This window comes from Sciurus vulgaris, assembly GCF_902686455.1.
Source record: "Sciurus vulgaris genome assembly, chromosome: 4".
NCBI classification, from domain to species: domain Eukaryota; kingdom Metazoa; phylum Chordata; class Mammalia; order Rodentia; family Sciuridae; genus Sciurus; species Sciurus vulgaris.
Genome location: NC_136464.1, coordinates 120,085,807 through 120,108,552, shown reverse-complemented (window position 1 = coordinate 120,108,552; position 22,746 = coordinate 120,085,807). Strand labels below are relative to the sequence as shown.

Sequence of the window (22,746 nt, the reverse complement as noted above, 5' to 3'; positions counted from 1 at the left end):
TTCAGAAACTAAGGACACCTTAAAATATACCTAAGAATTAGTGTTAAATATACTTTGTGATTTTTTTTAAGTTTCTACATGAAAATCTAAAACATATGTATTTATATTAATGTTTGAATTTCTTGTTAATAAACAAAGAATTCTATAATGAATAATCCCATAAGAACATACTCATGTAAATCAATAATATGCACATAAAATTTCTATGAGAGCCAATTGTGTTTGTAATGAATGTCTACTATGTGCCAGAAAGTAAACTAAGGATTTTAACAAAAATAGGTGCAAGAGAATACTGTACCAAAATCCAAGGAAAATGATTATTAGTCAGAAGAAATTAAATTCATTCAAGGTATAAAATCTGTTGATAAATTTGAGGAGTAAAACTTAAAAACTGATAAATATTTTTTAAAATTTTAGGTACATAAAGGAAAATGTGCCTCTGGTGAATTTTAGAAATGAGATGCTTTTGTAGACAAATGTCAACAGAAAAATCAATCAGATTCAATTTCAACAACCTACTAAATTTCACAATAGAACAAGAGAGAAACAATGTGTATTACATAATTTACAAAAATGTCAAGACATTGTGATAAATCTATAGATAATGGCAGAACAATAGTATTCTGATACAGGGACATTGTATTGTATTGATGAGTTAACAGAATATTTGTCAGACACCCAATTTTATGTTAATATACTTGAATGTCTATCCAAAGTTTATTTTCAGAACAAGAGACTATAGAAAATAATCACTTGAGAGATTTAAAGATGCTTTCTACAGAATAATTATAAATTACATGTTTTATTCAGGACACTGTTCTCCCCAACTTTAAAGGAAATCAAAGATTTGATAATGCCTGATTTAAACCTCTCCAGAACCTTCTGCTTTCATAGAAAATTATCTGATTGTTACTATAGATATAATTATTCTCTTCCAAAATAAAGTAAGTTATTTTCCCTATATGTGCTGTGATTATATTTTGTTTTATATTGCTTCTCAAAGATTTTGCCATGTTAACCTATTATTCAAAATATTTTGACACATTAATGCTAAAAAAACTTTAATAAATAACAAATATTACATACTGGACTGTTAATTTTCAGAATTCACAAAATTTTATTTTTAATAGTTATGATTTAATTGGAATTTCCTTAGAAGAGCAAAGTGTGATAGCAAGAACCATTTTCTTTCTGCTTTATAAACTTTTCTGGTAAAAGGAATTTTAAAAATTCAGTTGGGAATTCTAAACAGGTAATTCTTTCAAAAACAATTTCTGAAGTGTTTTCAAATAACTATTATCACATTCCTATCCTCCTTTTGAAACAAGTAAAAAAAAATTCATCTGTATCATTCCTATGTTACAACTGAGAACATGGAGCTTCAGATTAACAGGTCAACATCTCTTAGTTGCTAATGGATATGATAAAAATCTGAAATTAAGTTTCCTAATTTTTCTCTTGATTCCGAAATGTCTGTAGATGAGTAAATCTCACAGCTACAATTATTTGGGTAATGAAATACTTTTTTTGATGTTAAAGACAATTTCCTTTTGAAATAGCATCAAGATATTTTTGTGGGAAATGATTCTGAGAATGCTACTTGTTGCTAATGTTTTAAAAACTGTGTTTTCTTATACATACAGAGAAATCCACCTCCTTGCTAGCCTAACAAAAGTAAACTGAAGAAGACAAAAAAATTCAGGTGACAATCACAACTGTTTCATACATCAAAGGCATACCTCTGAGTTCTGAAAACACTCATTTCAGCATCTGATAGCATATACTAGACTCAATACTGTGGTCTCTTGTTCAGCGCACTATGGGCAAAAGACCATGCCTTTATACAAGCCAGTGGATCGATTGGTCTTGGTAGAATCTTATTTTAAGACTCTTTAAGGCACTGATTTATGCACAATTGATCTGATCAGCCAGGCAGTCAATGTGATTTATTAGCTAAGATGGCCAAAACCCTTTTTTCTCCTTTTTCATGCAGTAGTAATTCACCTCATTAGAGGTAGAATCATTATAGGAAGCTACTGAGAAATAGGAAGTCGAACCTGCTGGCCTGACTCCCTATGTCCCCCAATTATGGATCTACCAAACAGTAATAGCTAGACAGTAGGGCTAGAGGTGCTGTGCACATATGGAAGCCAGTGTGCGCATACTGTGGCTAGAGATGGATGGAGTAGATTAAAGGGGATTCTAATATTCCTTCACTCAAAAACATTTCCAGACGGCAAACTCGTTCATTTAGCCTCATGAGAAACTCATTCATTTAGTTTCCAGCACATTTTTTTTTTTTTACTTAACTACAGTAAGACAAATGGCTTGTATTACTTTGCAATTATGGGGTTTAACTAAACATAAGACTAACAATGTGCATAACAAGGGTTGGCAACCTACAGAGTGCATGCAGATACATGTGCATGCACATGCACACACACACACACATACACACATGTGCTGTCACAAAAACAGTTTTCTGTATGAGCTGAACACACATTTGAGTTTACCAAGCACTTATACTTCATGTATTTTGTTGGTGTGGGGAAAGAATATGGCTCTTATGCAATATAAATGGTCCTTTCCTGTTGTTAAGGTCTATTCCCCAGACAGACCTATACCCTAAGTTTTCAGAGTATTAAGTACCTCCTTGAAATTTAACAAATAGCTTAAAAAATGTGTGTAGCTGAGTAAGGTATGACCATTCCATGAGAGTTCTACTTCAGCACACTATTATTACTCAACAACTCCTTGCTGTTGCATTCAGTTTGGTTCTGTAAGTTCAAGGCCAGGAACCTTAATTCTAGTTATCCAGGTCATGCATTTCCCTTTGACTTCATGGAAGTTCCTGACATCACAGCAATTTCAGGAGATGTGACCTGCTAATAGCTTCTTCTATCTTTTATCCTTCTCTCAACTTACTGCAATTTCCCTTCCTGCACCACTCCCCTACCATGAAAGCAAAAGTGAGCATTCAAAATTCACTGTTTGACTACCACATATTAGAATGACTATGCAGTAAAAAAAATATTGTGGATAGTACCTTAGTTCACTGAATATGCACTACATAAATGTGAATAGCTTTGATTTGCTTACATAATTTCTATATAAAAATATATATGCCTATTTTTTCTTCACTCTGACAAATGACTCCTTTAGAATATTCTAAATGAATGCAGTGTTTACACTGAACATCGTTTCAATAACCTTAAAATATGATGAAGAACAAGGTAATCTGAAAAACATATGAATGTTTTTATAACTTTCCCAGAAAGTACCACCTGTCCTCATTACCAGTCATCAATGTCAAAATGCCATGAAGTTTTAGCTATTGAGTTGGTTCAAAAGATCTACAATGTGTGTGATATGCACTTGAGCTGTGTTGTATGCATATATATGTGTATGATTGAAACCACACACTGAAAACCAGAAATCCTTACTGAAAGAATCCCATGGAAACGTTTTGCAACATCAAAATCATATCACTAAGGTGAAATTGTCTAAGAACTGGAGTTCTTATTCTCATCAGACCTTTTTCTTTGACCAGCTAAATGTTTTCTTCAAACTTCTTCTTAATAGAGATTAATTAAAAGCAAGTAACTGCTCCTGATTTGTGTTACAAAATTTTAGCTGGAGTGTCATCTTATTGAGAGTTAAAACTCTCTCTTTAAGATACATTTTATAAATTATATTGCATTTGGCATATGACATTATAATTGGTAAACAATGTGTCAGTTATCAATTCAATTTATTTTGTCTCATTCTTGAAATAAAACTTTGCCTGTTACTGATGGCTTAAAAAGAATAGTTTTTTTCCTTTAGTTACTTGTATTTCTTAGCACTAGTTGTATAAATACAAGAAGACACTCTGGGGAGAATATTGAGTTCATAGATAGTGCATTTCTGGTTTGTTGAAATCATTCACCCTTTGGGCTTGTGAATCACAAAGCACCCACAGCTCAGCAAATCCCAGCATAGCACATGCCATGTCACATCTTATTGCTTTAACACAGTCCTCACAGTCAACCCTCTCAATGCAGGTAAACATCTCAATATCAGTAAGTATAGCAGCAACTGACATCATGGTCCATGAAATACAGTTCTGTCATTAAGCATGTGTAGTTACTATATGAAGAATACCAATTCATCTTAAACTTTGGACTTTGGGGATGAATATTGTAGTTCGAGACCCCAAATGTTTTTAATATTATCATATATAATTTGGTTCTAAAATGAAATATAGTCTGGTAATTCTCAGTAGGCTTCTGCATTGGTTTAAACTGTGAGTGTACAATCTCTGCCTAGTTAAGCTACACATTTATATGGAGAGAGTGCCAATGAGTAGGTTTCATCAGACATTCCTGGAAGCTGTCTGGCCAATAGGAATGGTTTGAAATGGTTTCCTAATCACTGTTGAAATCACTGATAGTACTGTCTGTCCACACTATGACAGACAAAAGCTGAAATGTATTAAACATAGCAATCCATCATCCTGCAGATGGGAAGCAGGAGCCAGCCGAGTTCAGAGGCAGTGACTACCCGCTGCTTAACAAAGGCTGGAGTCCTGACAGTTCTAGTCCCTTCCTAGCTCCTCACTGCCATCCCTCCATCTAAGATGAATGAGTGCAATCAGTGAGGGAGAAAGCCTGCTGAGGACCTCAAATTCAAACATTGTTACATTTAAAGTGCTGCTTTTTTTTTTTTTTTTTCTGATCACAACCATTGCTTAAATAGTTTTGTCCAAGTACAAAAAGACAAGTGAATGAACTAAGTATTTAAAAAAAAAAAAGCATATCCTTAGAAAATATTTCATTGGTATACCCCTAAGTTTGGAGAAACTAGCTTTGAAATTAAGCTAAGAAACTAATTCAGAGGAAGTTAAAAATAAATAAATAAATAAATAAAAGCCACCCAATTAAGGGTAGCATTTACATTGTTTGGGGCAACTTGCTAGTGATGTTCCCTTAGAATGGCCAAGAGATTATTATTTTTAAATAAGTACCAAATAGAAATGAATTGCTATTTGCTAAAGTTTGATTCATTTTCCATAGTTGTTTCTAATAAGGACATGTGAACCTTAAAATAGCCAAAGGGGGGGAGCCCTCAACTGCTAACAGCACATTAACAAAGTATGGAAACGAAAGACACTTTTCTTTAGATTTCAGCCTTGTCATTTCCAATTTTCTGCTCCTTGGACATGCTTGTATTCAAATTCTGGAACATCTATTCAGCATATCAATCCTAATTAGACAATCTGGGTCTGGAAAGGATGAGAGCTGGGTCATTTGCATAATTTAATCATAAATACTCAGTGATACATATTTCCAAATGCATTTGTACAATTATCTTTTCATCCTTGGGGCAATGGTATTAATATGATTAGGCAATATTTCTGGAAAAAACAGACAAGTATGCACTCTTTTTAACTGCAGCTTAGGGCGATATGAAAAATTAATTAATTTCTGAAGAAAATCAATTTCTCTACGTGACCACATTAGACATTGCTAAACCAAGACTCAGAAACCTCTCTCAATCACTACATTTTATCAGGCCTTCTAAATTCTGATTAGTATGTGAACAGTTCAATAGAAAAACTGGTAATGTATCAAAGAGCATCTTAAATTCTGAAGAGATCTTTCTGCTTACTTTATTTTCGGTTATACCACTCTGCCTTACTTTAATGCATTGTTATTTAACCAGTCAATGAGAAGCCTGTGCTTTTGGTGTGAACTCATTCTTGAGTGATCTTTTATTAATGTACATTAACCAATTTCAAGGACAACAGGATAAGGTTACTTTTGAATTGCTTTCTCAAGAAATGGATTTATATCCATCTAAAATAATCTTAATTCACACAAGACTGTTTACTATGAAAAAATATTAGATGAACCAAGTCATCTTAAAGAGTACTAACTGTCATAAGAAAAACATTGTAACATTCTTAGCAGAGATATAAGAACCCAGGTGGCTAATCTGATTTTTAAAAAGAGATTCTGCTTTGTATGTTAATTAGTGCCATAGAAAGAAGTGGCATTTGTGAGTTTAAATGCACTATTCTTTTCTTTTCAATCAAATGAAAAAGTAGAAATTACTGCATGCAAATATTCAATATTCATTTAATTTGCATAAAGGTGCTTGAACAAATTTTTGATTCTAACAAGCTCATTTTTCATGCGTTTTGTCTTTCATCCTAATCTAGCATCTGTCATTCCTTTTTGAAGTTATTATCGGCCCAATTCCCTCTTGGACATGGTTGCTGGGTGACCGGTATCTTAGCACCCACTTTGACAGGAACAGATGTGAATCTGATCAAGAGATTTCCCAAGGGTACCTGAAATCACAAACAACTTTTGTGAAAAACAAACAGCATTCCTGTCATGGGCCCTTATTTAACCCACTCCCCAAAAGAGAGAGCAGAAAAGTTTACTCCAGACCAAATATACCATTTGCATTTCATTTCCTAAAGTTTGAATAAAATGCCTTAATAAAAATAAATTATATATTTTTCACACTGATGAATTAAAGAAATCTAGCCTAAATATCAGCAGCTCAAAAACTCAGAGTTCTTTCTGTTGTTGGTTAGATGTTTGCAGGTAAATTTCATTGTAAAAAAGTATTTCTATTTCATTTACTATTTTACTAGAGTTTTTATCAAAAAAATAATAAGAAAAAGAAGAAGGATTACTAAAAGGATAATTTAGATGATAAAGGTATTTTAAAGAAATGAAATTTAGTTTGGTGGCTAACAGCTTCCTATTTTGTGTATCACGTAGAATTTTGTGCAATATTAAAAATATGAAGTTCCATTTCTTCTTTTTAGAGCAAGGCTTTTTATGTGATTATTTTTTCCAGTTCATGTGGTGTGTACCATCAATCATTTTTGGAAAAAGAGCTGTAAGATGCCACTAGAAGACAAAAAAGGTCATAGAAAACTCATATCATCACCATTACAAAAGTCAGAATAGGTTGTCTTTCCTGAAATAGGTTCTTTTTAAGTCTACCTATTTTACCTTCTTCCATCACAGTTAAAAAAAAAAAAAAAAAAAAGTGCAGAGCAACGACCATGTTAAATCACCATGAAACTAGTTGGGACAAATTTTTAAATTAAATAAATGATCAGACTTTGATATTTTATAAATATGGCATTAAAGCGATATTAGTTGATATACTTCAATTTCATTCAAATGAAAAGTGTCAAGATAAGGCAGAAAAACTGTTAGCTTACTAAAAAAGTAAGACTTTTGCTACAAAATGGCCAGTAAAAGATAAACAACACATGTTTAAAACTCCAAATATTTTCTTCTGGATTATGACTTAAGATAGTGAAGAAAGTAGAGTACCTTCTATTAGAAAGCTTAATATTTCCCTCTCTCTACTTCGAGGACTGATTTATTATAACCATTCTTATGAGGAATTTTTTATGTTTAGTTCTTGTAGAGAAATATCTAATAAAAATATCCTAATGTTTTTAAAGATGTTAAATGAAAAAGAAGTGAAAGGTGTTTGAAATTTATTTAAATATTCAATTGAGAAAGAAATTTGCTCACCTCAACTCCAAAATTCAACAATGGAATCATTTAACACCATATTGAATTATAATAACATATACATGTGGTATTTTACCATTTAAAAATTGTTTTTATGTGTATAGGTTGAAAGCAAGTCAAACTATATGGAGATATAGGTCCTCATTCAATAATCTAATGGTGCTCATTAATACTGTAAGTTTTATAAGCAAAGAGATATTATGACCTTATCCATTCATATAAGTTACTCATTTGCATTTGTATGATATAGCATTTTGATATTCCAGAAACTAAGAAAACTCCTACATACCTAAAATCTTCTTTATTATAAACACGTTAGTTTCAACATTTGTTGAATTAATTTCCAATTTAGATCCATTCCATATAACTAAAGTGAATCCAACCAAAATAAAAGAATCTTTTATGCATGTTCATTTATCAGTAACTACCTTCATTTGCTTCTATTAATGGCAAAGGTAGTTTTTGGAAACCCCTTCTATGAGTAGCCTGACTAAAAAGAAAATAAGAAATATAACCATTTAAAATGTAACTAGGAAAAATTAAATACTTTCATATTAAAATCCTTATTCTGAAATCTGTTATAACAAGAAAAACTCTTTTCAAGGAGTTTCTTTCCCTAGTTGAACTAACTCATTAGTGGGGACAAATTAGTTCAAAAGTACAAAGTAAATGTTTTCATATGCAATTAAATAAACTTGCATTTAAACTCCTTAAATTTAGGATGTTTTTATATAGGGTAGGCATTTTGTCTGAAAAATGACATATTAATAACACAAGGAAACAAATAACTCCAAAATTTTGATAGCACTTTGGCTTAATTAGTGCAATATCATTAATGAATAATTTTTTTTAAAAATTTCTAAGAATATCAAGTGACTAAACATGGTAGCCATACAGGTGTTAACAGAAAGGAAAAAGAATCAAATTTGACCCAGAAGGCTTTGATATTAAGGTTTGAATTGGGATCAGTTCATTCCTTTCCCATGGGGTAACTTGTATAAATGTAATTCTATGGTTTCATAAAAGCAGGTCAAGTTTCTATCCCTGAGGGTCTTTTGGCAATTTGAAGCATGGAAGCACTGTTCCTAGCTACAAGTTCAAATCTGCATGTGCTGTCAATGGTGTGAAGAAAGAATCAGTGAACAGCAGACATACATTCATCTTTGATTATCATACACACTTGTCAGAGCATTCTTAAGGGGTAAGAATACAGGTATCAGATCACATAAGACATAAAATACTTTGAAACAAGTTTTTCTTCCCCCTCTCTCTCTCTCTCTCTCTCTCTCTCTCTCTCTCTCTCTCTCGATGCACAAAGTGATATTAAATGTTTCTATTAAGATAACTAAATGCAAAGATGAACTTCTGACCAAATAATCGTGTATAAGGTTTATTTATTACATACAAGATTTGGGTTGTTTTCTTTTTATTTCCACAAGTGTTAGATGAAGCAGAATCTTAAGTAGACACTGTTTTATAAGCTGCTTTCTACTTTGAAAAAGAATGTATGCATGCTTGCACTTTTACCAGTGAAGTAATGACTTGACAAATGCCATGGAATGATTGAGAAAGTAATTGATTTCAACTTAACTGGTCCTTTACCAGGTGTTTTCAAAGACAATTACAGTCTACTTCAAGAAGTGGTAATATACATCTCCTTATGCAGACCTAAAGATTAACCCACTGACCTCATTCCTAACTCATCTCATTGATGGCAAGACTTTTAGAAGACAGACTCTTTTCTTTAGGTTATGAAATTGTTTTCCTATCATTTATCCACTGATTCTAAAAGATAACTTGCTCTGAAGTGCAAGAAGCAATGAGATAAACCAATAAAATAAATGGAGCAAGGACATCAAGCACATTTAGTGTTATTCAATAATGTGTAAAATCTAGTATCTAATTGTTGAATATCTACTTCATACCAATAAAATAATTCCCACATATGTATCCTTTAAATAGCAAATTAAAACTATATTTCAGTTATAAAGATTATGATCTAGGAAAATGAGCAACGTTTTTAATCACTGTCCTAGAAACTACATGTTGTGCAATGTATTTTTAAATATTTAAGTTTAAATTACTTCTTTTACAGAAAATTGCTTCTTTTGACTGTTTTTCAATTATCATGAGGTAAGTAAATGTGCTTCATAGTATTTTAGGCCTCTATAAATTCTAAAAAAGAAAAGTAAAACCAGTTTTATTGATACACTCTTTGTCCTGTGGTCCCATGTCCTATAGCTTGTGTGTGTGTGTGTGTGTGTGTGTGTGTGTGTGTACATATACCTATAAACATGTATGCAAAAGTTTTTACATTGCTATGACTGTTTAAATATAAATACACAAACTACAAGTGGACTAAGATTAACATGAATAGAAATGTCCACCACAGATGTCTAAAATACTGATAAAAATTTTACACTTGTTGCACACACAAGAACATCTGAGTATAAGATGTCTTACTCGTAATATGAAAATTAAAAGTGCTCCAAGTACTTTCTTTAAAATTCAAAGGCACTAATAAAATAGAAAATGCCCAAGTCAAGAAATATCATTTCAAAGAATTTGGTTAAATTAAATTTAAAAATGATATTTTAAGTATAAACTAAGAATACTGTTAGCAGGACTATGGTGAGTTGAAAGGTTTGTTATGTCTTTGGTGATTTACTTGGTTCACACATCAATAAAATCTTTAAAAAATATAACACTATGAAAATATGAATCATTGTTAGTGTTTATAAAATTTCAGGATATAGTTTAAGATTTCAATAAAATACATCATCTGCCTGATATGTGAATATAATAAAGTACTTCATGTTTAACACATACTATTTATTTTCATTGCCTTTATTTAACATATGACCAATATGCTTTAAATGGAATTTACAAGTACTTGAAAATGCTTCTACATGCTTCCATTACATAGTTCCCTTTCATCTAGCATAGTTTCTTTCCTGAGATATATTTTGTTTGCTCTTGAAAAAAAGTGGTGTTGTTTTTTTTCCTGTTGTGATGGGAAGCATACTTTAATTATTTAGAAATATCGATACCATAAAAATACAAAGATAATTTAACACTGTGAAATTTTACTCTATTATGTTTACTTCTCCATTTATTTATACTAAGAAAAACATTCCTCAATTATTCAAGGTGACTCATCGAAATAAACTGATTTATTATGTTGCCTACTTCAATATGTGCTTTATGAAAATCATGGCTTAAATTTTTTGTCAAACATAAATCCTATTTTCAAAATTCTCTACAGGATTCATAAAGGTCTATTATTAATCACTATGTTGTAGGACAGATCTCTTGGATCTCTTGAACTTATCCCTCTTATCTAACTGGAATTTTGTATCCTTTTACAATATCTTCCCCAGTCACTGGCAACCACCATTCTACTTTGTTTCTAAGAATTCAACTTTTTCAGATTCCACATAGAGGTGATATCAGGCAGTATTTGTTTTTCTGTGCCTGGCTTATTTCAATTTAACATCTTACTAGAAATGTAGTCCAGATATTGTATTCAGCATACAAAATGATTAATTATTTTAGATTCTTCTGTAAAACATTTTCCCTTTTTCTCTTTCTCTCTCTCCCCCTCATCACTCCCTAAAACTTTTTTTTTTTTAAGCAAGTGGCTATTTAGTGTACCTCTATGCTGCATAGTGTAGGATAGTTCAATATACTTATATTTTAAAAGACCAATTAAACAATAACATAGTGAGTTGTGCAGTTTAATAAGTTGCTCTGGCAACTTCCAGTCAAGTCACATACTTCAAATGTTCAGAAGATTCCCACCTTAAAATCTCAGATGAACTACATGTTATTTTGGATCAGAAAACAAGAGGGTCACCCCTTGAATAAAATTTAGCCATTGGCACATTGAGTAGTCAATGCAGAAAATTCTAAAGATGCAATTTTTTTTTAAGTGGGAGAATGTTTTTCTCTAATAAAAGAAATTCACGTCAGAATACACCAAGAAATTTTAAAATGAAACTGGGCTGAGGTCCCTAACTTTAGGTTGCAATTTGGATGATTTTCTCTATTTGACTTGACATATATATATTTTTTAAATAACACACTTGTGTACTTACACAAAAAGTTAATCGTTAAATGCCTACAACCAGCAGCGATTGTCACACTCTTAACAGATTCTCAAAATTCTTCTTAAACTAAATAGTTATACCAAAATAAAGAGAGTCACCAGTTAATCGAACAATAGCTCATAAGAACCAAATACAAATATCTCATCCTTGGTATTCTTTGTTTTCCAAAGGAAGAAGTTGGTAAACTAACTACACTATTCCAATTAAGTTATTCTTATATGTGATATACCTTAAAAAGCAAAAATATCAGTAATTAAAAGTTATTTTAAAACCAAGATACTTTAGAATAAAATCACTTCTGATTAGAAATATTCTTGGCAAATTGAGAAGTAAAGGAATTTGAGCACAAGGTAGGTACACACAGAAGCTCTGCTATGTTTAAAATATGTGTAGCTGTGAAAAATCAGAGCCTTTGATATTACACTCACTATTCACGTTGCATTAAGTGGTCTTTTAATTCAATGCTGTCTTCTTTTAAAAATTAACCCATGAACATAACAAATATAGTGGAAAGGCGTTGCTTAATGCAGTCCAAAAGTCTGAAAATATTAATGTAGTCTGAGCTAGAATATTTAAACTGTAGCATTTATATAATACATATATTCACATACATACATATATACATTCATATATTTTATTTATATATATATATGTATATATATGTATTGGTTGTATAACCAACCAATCAGAATCCATTACCTCAGTTAAGAAAATGATACACACTGGAAAAAGCTAAGGTCATATTTTTTTAACAATTCAAATACAAAATGACAAAGCTTATCTTGATTACAGTTTTGATACCTAAATAGTCCATATCAAATTCTACATTTTCTATCATTTTAAGAGCATATAACTTGATGTGACTTTTTGTGTGAACAATTTGAAAATAACATCCTTGAAAGAAAAAAAAATTCAGTTTAAATTTAAACAGAGTTTAAAGAACCAAGTAACAAACATTAAAATCAAAATGTTTAATGAAATCTAGAAGACTCACCTGTACCTATTTAGAAGACATACTTCAAACTATTTCTTCAAACAAGGATTCAAAGGGAGACAGTTTACAACCTGTGAGAGTTTCATTTCCTATTGTATTCTGTAATGCTTGGGTTCTATATTGCTAACACAATGCTATTTTAATGACTATTTTACTTGATTGACAAAGGCAATTGTATGAAACGATTGATTAAAATAACCTGGAAAGGTAAAATAATACTAATTGATAGTCGAAGCAGAAAATCATCCTTAAAATAACAACTACTTGGTTGCACATTAAGCTAATTTACAAATGTTACTTACATTCCAAAAACAAAGCATCAAGTGAGAAACAATAAAGCATATTATGTTTCTGTATGCTGGTGAATCACACCTAGTAAATCGCCAAAGAGAAGGGTGATTTATGCTCAAATCCTGCCAAGACTTTAATCAATATTGGGTGTCACATCTCAGGGGACTGGGGGAGGTAGGGAGGCAAAAAGAGGGTGGCTAATATTTGTCTCAGTAATTTGTATACAACTTTAGTGAACAATAATAGATTAAATAAAAAGCAACAGCAAATTTTGATTAATAAAATGATGATTTAAAAATACTGTACCAAATGCTTAAAACTGTGTAAGAGAACTCGGGTAAAAAAGCCTGTCCTGTACTTTATATTATATAATATTTGAAGTTTCACAAAAGAAAACATCATTTATATAAATCAAATTTCTTCCCTCAGAGTATTAACTAATAAACTAGAGTTGAGAAAGTAAAATATCTTCATAACATGTGCACTTTTAATAATAATACTGTGATATTATTGGAGACTAATTCCAAGAAAAATATCAAGTTGAAAGATACTATCCAAATAACTCAAGAATTTGTATTCTGCAATATAATTTGAGCCATGTAAATTCTAGATTAGAATATTCTTTTATTTTATTCATATATTTGTTATTAAAATGCACTTTTCTAATATTTTTAAAGTAGAGAGAAATAAGTTATGGAACCAAACAAACTTTCATATTTTATGCCTTGGTCTTCTAATTATGTTGCATTCCTTTTGAAATGTTATAAAATGAGACACTAGGCTTTATAGGAACCATTAATCTACTGTAATACAAAAACTTCAAAAGCATTGCCTCTCTTCATTTGAAGTAATCCTTGAATTTCTCAGTGCCAAGTATCGTAATTATTTGTTAGAAGGGAGTGAATCTGTATTTGTGTTGAAACTTTATCGATGCATGAGTCTGTGCCATTGAAAAGCAGGCAACAGGGGAAATGTTAAATAAATATAGACTGTTTCAGCTTGCCATCTTTACTAAAAACTCCTGACAAGAAAAATAAAGTCAAGAACTGGAAAAAAAAAATCTTGTACTACTTATACTAAAATTTTTTCAGATATTGCTACTGAAACATAAAAGGCTTAGCAAGACTTTCAATTTTATGTCCATGAATGGTATCAACTTTCAAGACAAAAGAATACTGTTCATTAATATATGTATACGCATATAAAATGTCTGATAAGACTAACGAATCTATTCAAGTTTAAAATTTCCCAAATTTGGAGCTATATAGAAGCTATATCCACAACCTGGTTTGAAAGATTGTGAGACAAGATCATCTTCTGACCATAATCAAAGAAATAAGCATATTAGATAACATAAGTCACTTTTTATTACTTGAATTCACACAAAAATGAATCCTAACCCAAATCTACAAACAAGCAATTGACTTGTACAAACACAGACTTGACCATGTACATAATTACTTTACTTTTTTTGTTGTTATTTAATGGTTAGCAGTTAATTAAGTGACCTCTGTTGCAACAGACAAGTCCATACAACTAATGTTTAGTTTTAAAATAATAATTGGAGGAAGCTGGACAAGGTCAGAGTTTGCCCCTTGACAACTTTTAAATATATTTCCTTACATTTTCTTTCATGTTTGGAGACCTACACTTTTTAGTTTTACTATCTAGCAGGTGATAGTCTCTTTTTCATCTTCTCGTGGTAATGACAGATGGCTTCAACATTTACTCCAGTTTTCATAGATAGCATACAAATACAATGGCCCCAAGCAAATCAAATCTGCTCTAAGGTTTGCTGTTAACTTACTGAGCCACTTTAAGCAAGTTCATGAGCCTTTCTTTTCTTTAGTATCATTTTGGTTCCTTGGATTTCCTGGTATTTAAATAGTTCTGAGGATCATAATTAGATATATGTTCCATAAAAAACTGAGAGTGCTAAGATTTGATATTTCTTTCACTCACACACCGTATGTACATATATATTCAGAATACTAGCTATACACTATATATAAACACACACAAATATGTATGTAATTTTATATAGTTTGCCTTCTTGCACCATTTCTCTTACACTCTGTATAAATTATTTCCTTGGTCTGTTAAGTAGCTAGAGTAGAAACTAGAGTGAAAGGATCAATACATCTAGATGAATGAAAAAAGATTCTAATAGCAAAATTATAAATTGGACTTGAATAAAAATGGAATTTGTTTGTTTTTTAATTTAAGATGCAAAACACTTAGATTGTTGCTTTCAAAGTAAAGAAATAAAACAACAACACTGGTAATTACTATTGAAAATAATGATGCCAACATTGTAATACGCAAAGAGTACATTCTGGTGAGGGGAGCTTAATTTTAAATTTAAATTTTCTTTTTCTTTTTCTTGCAGTGCTGGGGATTGAACCCATCAATTATAAATTTTCTATTTCCTTAGTCAGGGGCAGAGTTAGGAAAACCTAGGTAGATGTCGACAACTACAACAACATATCTTCTCAGGCTAATGACTACATATTTACATGTATTTAAGTTTGAGCAAGCATTTTAGTTGATGTAAGATCAAAATTCAAGATTATATCTATAAATTTCCCATATTTCATTTAAAAATAACCTGAAATGGGATTTTAGAACAACACATCTAATTGCAAAGTATTAAGGCCAGGTAATTGAAACATAATTAGAGTAGTGATGAGATATTTTTGGAGGGATGAGCAGTTCCACTGGATTTAACTTATCTTGGTTCTGGAAGTTTAAACTCTAGAGCTGTTAATCTCAGGGGAAAAAAAAAGAAAAAATTTTTTTTAAAATGTCTAGTTAATAACTTTGGGACTATTCTTCAACCATCTGATGAGGACTTCAATTCAAAGTCTGGACAAAATTTCACAAAATAAAAATGATCAAGTGTTACATTGATTACAACATTATAATGCAGTCACTGAAGGAACTTTTCTCAAACAATTGTGTATGTGTGTGCATGTGTGTACTAAAATGGCCATTGATTACCTCGTACAATGTGTGCCATAAACACACACACACATACACACAATGCACACAGGATTTGGAGAAGACTGGATGTTTCATTACCAAAGAGAAAACCAGCCTGTTACCAATTTACTGGAGAGTCAATTTTATAACAATCGGATTTGAACTGACTTCAGTTTTTACATAATATTCTTTAAAACTCCAGAATAATACTGTTCTGGTGCAAATAGTTTTAATGAATTTGGGACAAATATTTTACCTTATGGATGAGTAAGAACTCCAATTGTTTGAGTAAATGATATTTAATGATCTTGATATCACACACACACACACACACACACACCCATCTCTACTGCCACCTGCCCATGCACTTGGGCACTCATGCGCGCATACACCACACACACACACACACACACACACACACAAATATACTAAAAAATAGTCTAACTGAAGGTTCAAAACCGAGACATACATTCATGTTCCATATAAAGAAAGGCAAATAAACACGGAAAAGAATGTCTGGTCAGGCCGGGGTAAGACATATGCTCCTTTGAGTTCGAGTCTTTTGGGGTTTACAGCCGTCTCCAGCAGTACCGAAGGAATCTTTCTCCAAGGAAGGAATAGTTTGTGGCCTTTTCTTTACCATTTGTACCTGATCTCCTCTTTTTCCTTCTACTTCAGCTTCCCCTAGCTCTTCTAGGGACACACACCAACTCCGTTCCCTCAGTCTTTAAACTTATTTGGAAGGTACCGAAGTTTTCCACTCAAATTTTGCGCCCTGTTCCCACGTGCCTGCTTGAGGTTTTCAACATTCCCTATTCGCTTTCTCTAGGAATCTGTGAACTTTTCCCTCTGCGCGTCCCTGAAGCGAGCGGTGGGGACAAAGCGGAACTGCAAAAGCGAGTGGAATCTTCATTTCTACCCCGAAACTGACAACTTACCCCACTCCCGCCCCCTCCTGGTAGAACCTCCCCCACTGAGCGTTCATTAGCATAAAACTGGTTGGGCCCCGGGACCAGTTCCGAAGCCTCCTCTGGGCGCGCCTTTGCCGGGCTGGAAAGTCAGCGCACACAGTATTTAGGCCCGCAGAGCATCCCAGTGCAAAAACGTGCACCTGGCTCGTTGCGGGAGCTACTGACCTTTAAAAAAAAAAAAAAGAAGAAGAAGAAGAAAGAAAGAAGAGAAAAGAAAGGAATGAAAAAAGAAGTCGCACTTTGAAAACAGTGAGCTAGCGAAAGCACTGTGGTCTTCCTTTTCCGTCTCTCTTAGTTCGGCTTCCAAAAGTCTGGGGCACCCGATCACCTTCCCCTATAGAAGAAAACCAGCTGGTGCCCTCGCATCTGCCTCGGGGCAAACGTACCCCTTTATTTCCTTTGCACACGCAAATGCTCACACGCGGACACACACACATGCGCACACACACGGACCCTCCCCTCGACAAGCAGCCCCTTGGGACTTGGGTTTGAACTCCCTGGGATTGCCCAGGGCCTCTCAGCCTCAGGAGTCGTTCCCTATCTGACCTCAAAGTGCCTTCGTCGACTGCCAACCCACTACCTTGGCCTCCTAACCGGTCGCTCACCCGGAGCGTGTCTCCCTGCCCCACGAACCTTACGGGGCAGGGTCACGACCTCCCCCCGCCCCCAGGAGGTACCCAGAGACTTGCTGTGGAACCTAGGTCCCTGGGAGCGCACACTCCGGCAGTAGCACGGAGAGAGGTTCCCAGACGCCGGCGCGCGCCGAGAAGGGGGCAGTGGCTCCAGGAAAGGCGCCGTCCTCCTTCCCGCCCCCTCCGCCCCGAGACTTGAGGTTCCCAAGCCCCACAGCAGCCAAGATCTGGCGGCCAGGCGAGCAAAGATTGACCCGGCCGAAAGAGCTAGATCTGGGCAGGGTGAAGTGCCAACTTCTCAGGGGGTCGGGCGCGGCTGGCGAGCTCCAAAGAAGGAAACCAGAGGGCCGCGCTCGCCAGGACGCGCGGCTCGCGGACGCGCGAGCAAGCGGCGCCGGAAAGGGAGCAAGGGAAGGGCGAGGAGGCGGGTGGGAAGGGGCCGGGGGCGGCAGAGGCTACACTCTGCTCTTTACCTTGCGTTGGTGCAGTCATTGTAGAGAGTCTCGAAGTCCTTTCTGGAGATGAGTTTGCAGCGGTTCACTCCGGGCTGGATGGCGCCCAGTCCCCTCAGGATGCGAACCTGTTCCACATTGCACACCACCGGCGTGATCTCCAACCGCTTCAGCTTGGTGTAGACCGTGTGCAAGCCCCCCACCAAGTGCTTCAGGAACAGGTCGAAAGCCTGGGGCAGGCAGATCAGCTCACAGCCCTCCACCGTGAAGGAAGCCACTTTGGCCCCCCTCAGATCCACCATTTTGCACTCATTATTCTGGGGGGTGTTTTCCACTGGGGACGGGGTTGAGTACACGGGTTTCCCGGGGAGGGGGCCGCAGCTGCTGCTGCTGCTGCTACTGCTGCTGCTACTACTGCTACTGCTGCTGCTGCTACTGCTGCTGCTGCTGCTGCCGGTGCTCGCGTTGATGGGGGTGCTGGAGGCGCCGCCGCCGCCAGCGCTAATGCTGCCGCCGCCGCTGCCGCCGCTGCCGTTGCTCCCGGCGGCCAGGCTGGGGTTGCAGTTGCTGCCGCCGCCGCCGCCGCCGCCACCGCCGCCTCCGTTGCCGCCGCTGCCGCCTCCGCTGCCGCCGCCGCCGCCGCCGCCGCCGCCGCCGGGAGAGGTGACTGTGGCCGCCGCCGCTGCCGAAGAAGCGATGGGCTCGGGCCGGAACAGAGTTGGCCCAGAGGACACCGAGGGTCCTATGGACGGAGCCGGAGACGAGGTCGCCGAGGAGGTGGAGGTGGTGGTGCCAGAGGAGGAAGCAGACGTGGAGATCGGGGGTTGAGGGGGGACCAGCTGGGTCGGAGGGATCAAAGCCGCAGGCACTGCCATGGTCACATATAAGGGGAAACAGAAGGAGGAGAAGAGAGGGGAAAAGTTGCCACACACCCCGGGAGGGGACGGGGAAAAGGGGGGAGAAGGAGCAAGAGGGGCAACAACAACTCCGAAGAGGACGAGAAAGGGAGAGAAGGGGGGAAAAGGAGGTGAGGGTAAGAAAGAGCGAGCGCAGGAGGGGCGAGCGCGAGAGGCGCTCTAGAGAGAAACGCACAAAGTGTCCCGCAAGTCGAAATGCGAGTCCTCTCCGGGGGCTGGGATCGAGGGCTGGTTTGGGGGGAGGCGGGGACGGGGAGGGTCGACTGTTGTTGTGTGGGTCCCGCTCTAGCACAAAGTTAAGGATGAAGGTGGAAAGGAGGAGGATTGAGGGACTTGGGTTCTCCCTGGCAAGTACATTGATCAAAGATTGAGAGGGGAATGACAGAGAGAAAATGAGCTGAAAAGTGCAGGCTGCCGGCTGGACGAGTTGTTGTTGTCACACGGTGCAGAGGGGAGGAGCTCCGGAAACTTGAAATACCCTTTGAAGCCGCAAAAACCTCACTCACTAGTATTAACCCAAATTATCCAACCAGGAACTCCGAGCAGAGACTCCGTGAGCGCGAGACATAAGGAGAGAAAGAGAGAGAGAGAGAGAGAGAGAGAGAGAGAGAGAGAGAGAGAGAGAGAGAGAGAGAGAGAGAGAGAGAGAGAGAGAGAGAGAGAGAGCAAGAAAAGGAGGAGGGGAGGGGGGATATGGAAAGAAACTGTGGGAGGGACGGAGAGGAAAAGCTGGGGACACAGAAGTGGCGATCGGAAAAGGAGAGAGAGACCATCATCTGCTTCTCTTCTACTACTACCGTTAAATTGCTTGTCTAATATTCCATTTCTTCCGCGACGACTGGTAATTTTTTCCCCAAAAGCTTCTAAGCCATTGCCTGCCAACTTCCAGAGGAGCCAGAGCGCTCTGAGTTCGCCTTCAAGGATTTAGGATTTATCTCCCAGCGTCTCTGCAAAGAGATTTAAATGAAAACACATCCCCACTTCATGATTATTAAGAAATTATTTTGAGAAAAATTTACATGTAAGCAAAGCGTAATGTTTTTTATGCATCTGATTGCTTTATTTCTCTATTATTTATTTTTGTAAAGATAGTGAAATTTTCAGTGCAGCTTTCAAGTTGTGGGGTGAAAGTCCAAAATCGTTCAAAAAAACAGAATGCTTTATTTAATTCCTTACCTCCTAATAGACTGTAAAAATAAATACTTGCCATGAGATGGATCTTTTAGAATAACTTCACTTTCGCCCTGAAGACAGGTCAGAAATGCCTATTATACTCAGATAATTCAAAGAGATTGGGCACCCTTGAAGATTTAAAAAGTGGAAAACAAAAGCACTCTGATTTTTCTCACCCAAAACTCTATAATTAATTCACCTGTCTTTCATAGTAGCCAACCATCCTTATATCCCTTAAGACCCAAGACTAGTTGCTACTGTGTTATTTAAGTAACATGATATTTCTGTGGGTTTTTTTTTTTTTTTTCATATTTGAAAGGTACCACTATATTTTGGGAAGGTCCTTTTCAGTTTGTCAATGAAAATGTGTTTGTTTTGTAAATAATGAGAACAAAAACTAAGCTCACTGGTTGGCTTGTAAAGGCAGAAAGGGTAGCTATACTTAAAAACATTAGGCAGAGATTAGAGTGACTTTCTTTCATCTTTCCTTTTCTTCTCCTTTCTAACTTGTTGCATGGAGATACTTATTCAAGGATCTTTGACCAACATATGATTTGAGCATAGTCATGTCAATTTGCTGCTTATATCTATAGCAATCTTAAATAGTGAGACTTCGAACCTGTCTACACATACTCAGGGCTTCACAGGATATGAAACAAGCATTCCCTGGATTTTAGACATAAACTATTAACAGCAGGTTCACAGTGTTGAGAAATTCATAATGAGATTTTTGCCATTTTGGTTTTAAAATTATCATTACTTTTCTCCTTAGGTCAATCCTTTAAACTCTTTGAAGTGTAGTGGCAAAAGGTAAAGGAACTATCTACAGAGAAATATGACACTACTGACTAATTAATCTAAGTTTATGCTAAACTTTTGGGGGCATGGCAGTTATATCAAGAGGTTTTTCTGAGTTTTAAGAATTCAGAAAATTGTAGAAAAGCAGATAAACTTCTGTAAGGAAAACTAAAGTTGACACAGCTGTTTGGCCTAGTTTAGCCAATATATTTTAATATATTTGGAAATAATTTTATTGATTTTTCAGTCCCCCAGATCTGTCCTCAATTAAAAGGATTCAATATTTGTCTCATACATCAAAACACTGCTTTAAGTGTTTATGTTTAAGAAAATATTACCATTTTAAAAATGCCAATTTATTGTGTTAATGAGGGGAAAAGGAAGAAAGTACTAAGCTATGAAAAGCGAATCTTATTATGGAATTACACCCCTAACTTCTAATAAACTCTGATATGATTTTAAGATGCTATACTCCAAACCATCATTTTAAATTTTAGTCCCACAAATGGGAAAAAAATGGAAGTTAAATGCCCCACATCTGCCCTTACCATTCACATTTCTCACAGTTTCCTTAAACTATCACTCACCAATACCTGCCACATTCTGAAACCAGACAGGAAGCAGTGATAGCTGACCAAGTCATCATCCCACCCTACTTAAAAGCCAACTCCCAATTTCCTTCTACAGAGAAACCTGCACCTCTGAGCACGTGCTCTACTCAGAACAGGGCTTGGGGGCATTTGCCCCCACCTGAATGGAGCTTTCCCTGACCTCAGGTCTCTAAACCTCTTCAAGGAACCACCACTTACCCCTTTGATCAAACAATAGGATTAGAAAAGGCATATAATGCAAATTGAAATACATAGGAAAGAAAAGCCTTGAAACAAATTGAAGGATTCTTTTTTTTTTTTTTTTATCTTTCTCTTGCCTTTTTTTTTTTTTTTTGAGAAATGTTGCCAACGATTAAAGCAAACAGTATTTAACAGCAGCAGATAAATCAACTTGAGAGAGATTTCACATTCTCACTCCATTGCATCTTTAGCTTTCAGAGCTTTTGTCTTGTTTGTTTATTGTTTTACATCTCTGGTTGTTTCAGGTCCTCTCCTTGCATCTCATCTTCCCCAACCTTCACTCAATTTGCATAAGCAAAACTCAAAGTACTGTAACTGATATTAGAAAATTCTCCCTGTGTTTTGTGAAGACGTATTGTGCAGGAATCAATAAGACTGTTTAAAATTCAAAGACCTGCAAATCGTTCTGTTTGTCCTTTGATAGGGCCTGTGCTGATTAAAATGCTACCAAGAAAGCTTAATTGCTGCACTAATTAAGAAGTCTTTAATTTCTTTCCTAGGATATCGTTTGAAGCTTAGCTTGTACCAGTTCAGGGAAGGTATTTTCTTCCCTCCTCCTGCCCCCTTCTGGCCCCTCCCCTCCCTTCCCCCCTCTTCCCTTCCTCCCCTGATGAGATCCGTCCGAATGGGAACTAAACAAGAGAGTGGTCTTAAGCCTCATCATCTATTACTTAACAAAAATCGGCACAAGATAGAGTTTAGTGCAATATGAAGTGCAGTTTTGAAAAGATCTGTAAGGTTACAGGAGACAGTGAGAAAATACAAAGTAGCTTTTGCAGTCAGAGTCCCCGTGAATACCTGGATGACAACAGGCACTTTAGCCAGATGATGAGGGCATCCTATTTGGTTAAAAGGGGCAGTGACAAGGAAATGAAACAGGGGCACATACAAACATATTCACAGAGCTGTGGTTTTAAAAAAAGAAGAATAGATTTGTAGAAAGATGGACTTGTAGTGGGGATTTGGTAAGTATCATTTTATTTTATGAGTATAAAACATGAATTCTATGGGGATTTATTTTTGACC

The 22,746-nt window shown here is 35.9% G+C and overlaps 1 protein-coding gene across 3 annotated transcripts in view; it reads right to left on the bottom strand.

Moving 5' to 3' along the window:
* DACH1 (dachshund family transcription factor 1) overlaps window positions 1-19,475 on the bottom strand; it is a 394,019-nt gene extending 374,544 nt beyond the window's left edge. Inside the window, exon 1 of one of the 3 annotated variants that reach the window (XM_079138922.1) lies at window positions 18,003-19,475. In XM_079138922.1, coding sequence (XP_078995048.1) covers window positions 18,003-18,856 — 854 coding nt within the window. In that variant the 5' untranslated portion in view covers window positions 18,857-19,475. The remainder of the gene's footprint in view (window positions 1-18,002) is intronic. The other 2 variants (XM_079138923.1, XM_079138924.1) reach the window with 2 other exon arrangements.
* Window positions 19,476-22,746: the final 3,271 nt, after the last annotated feature.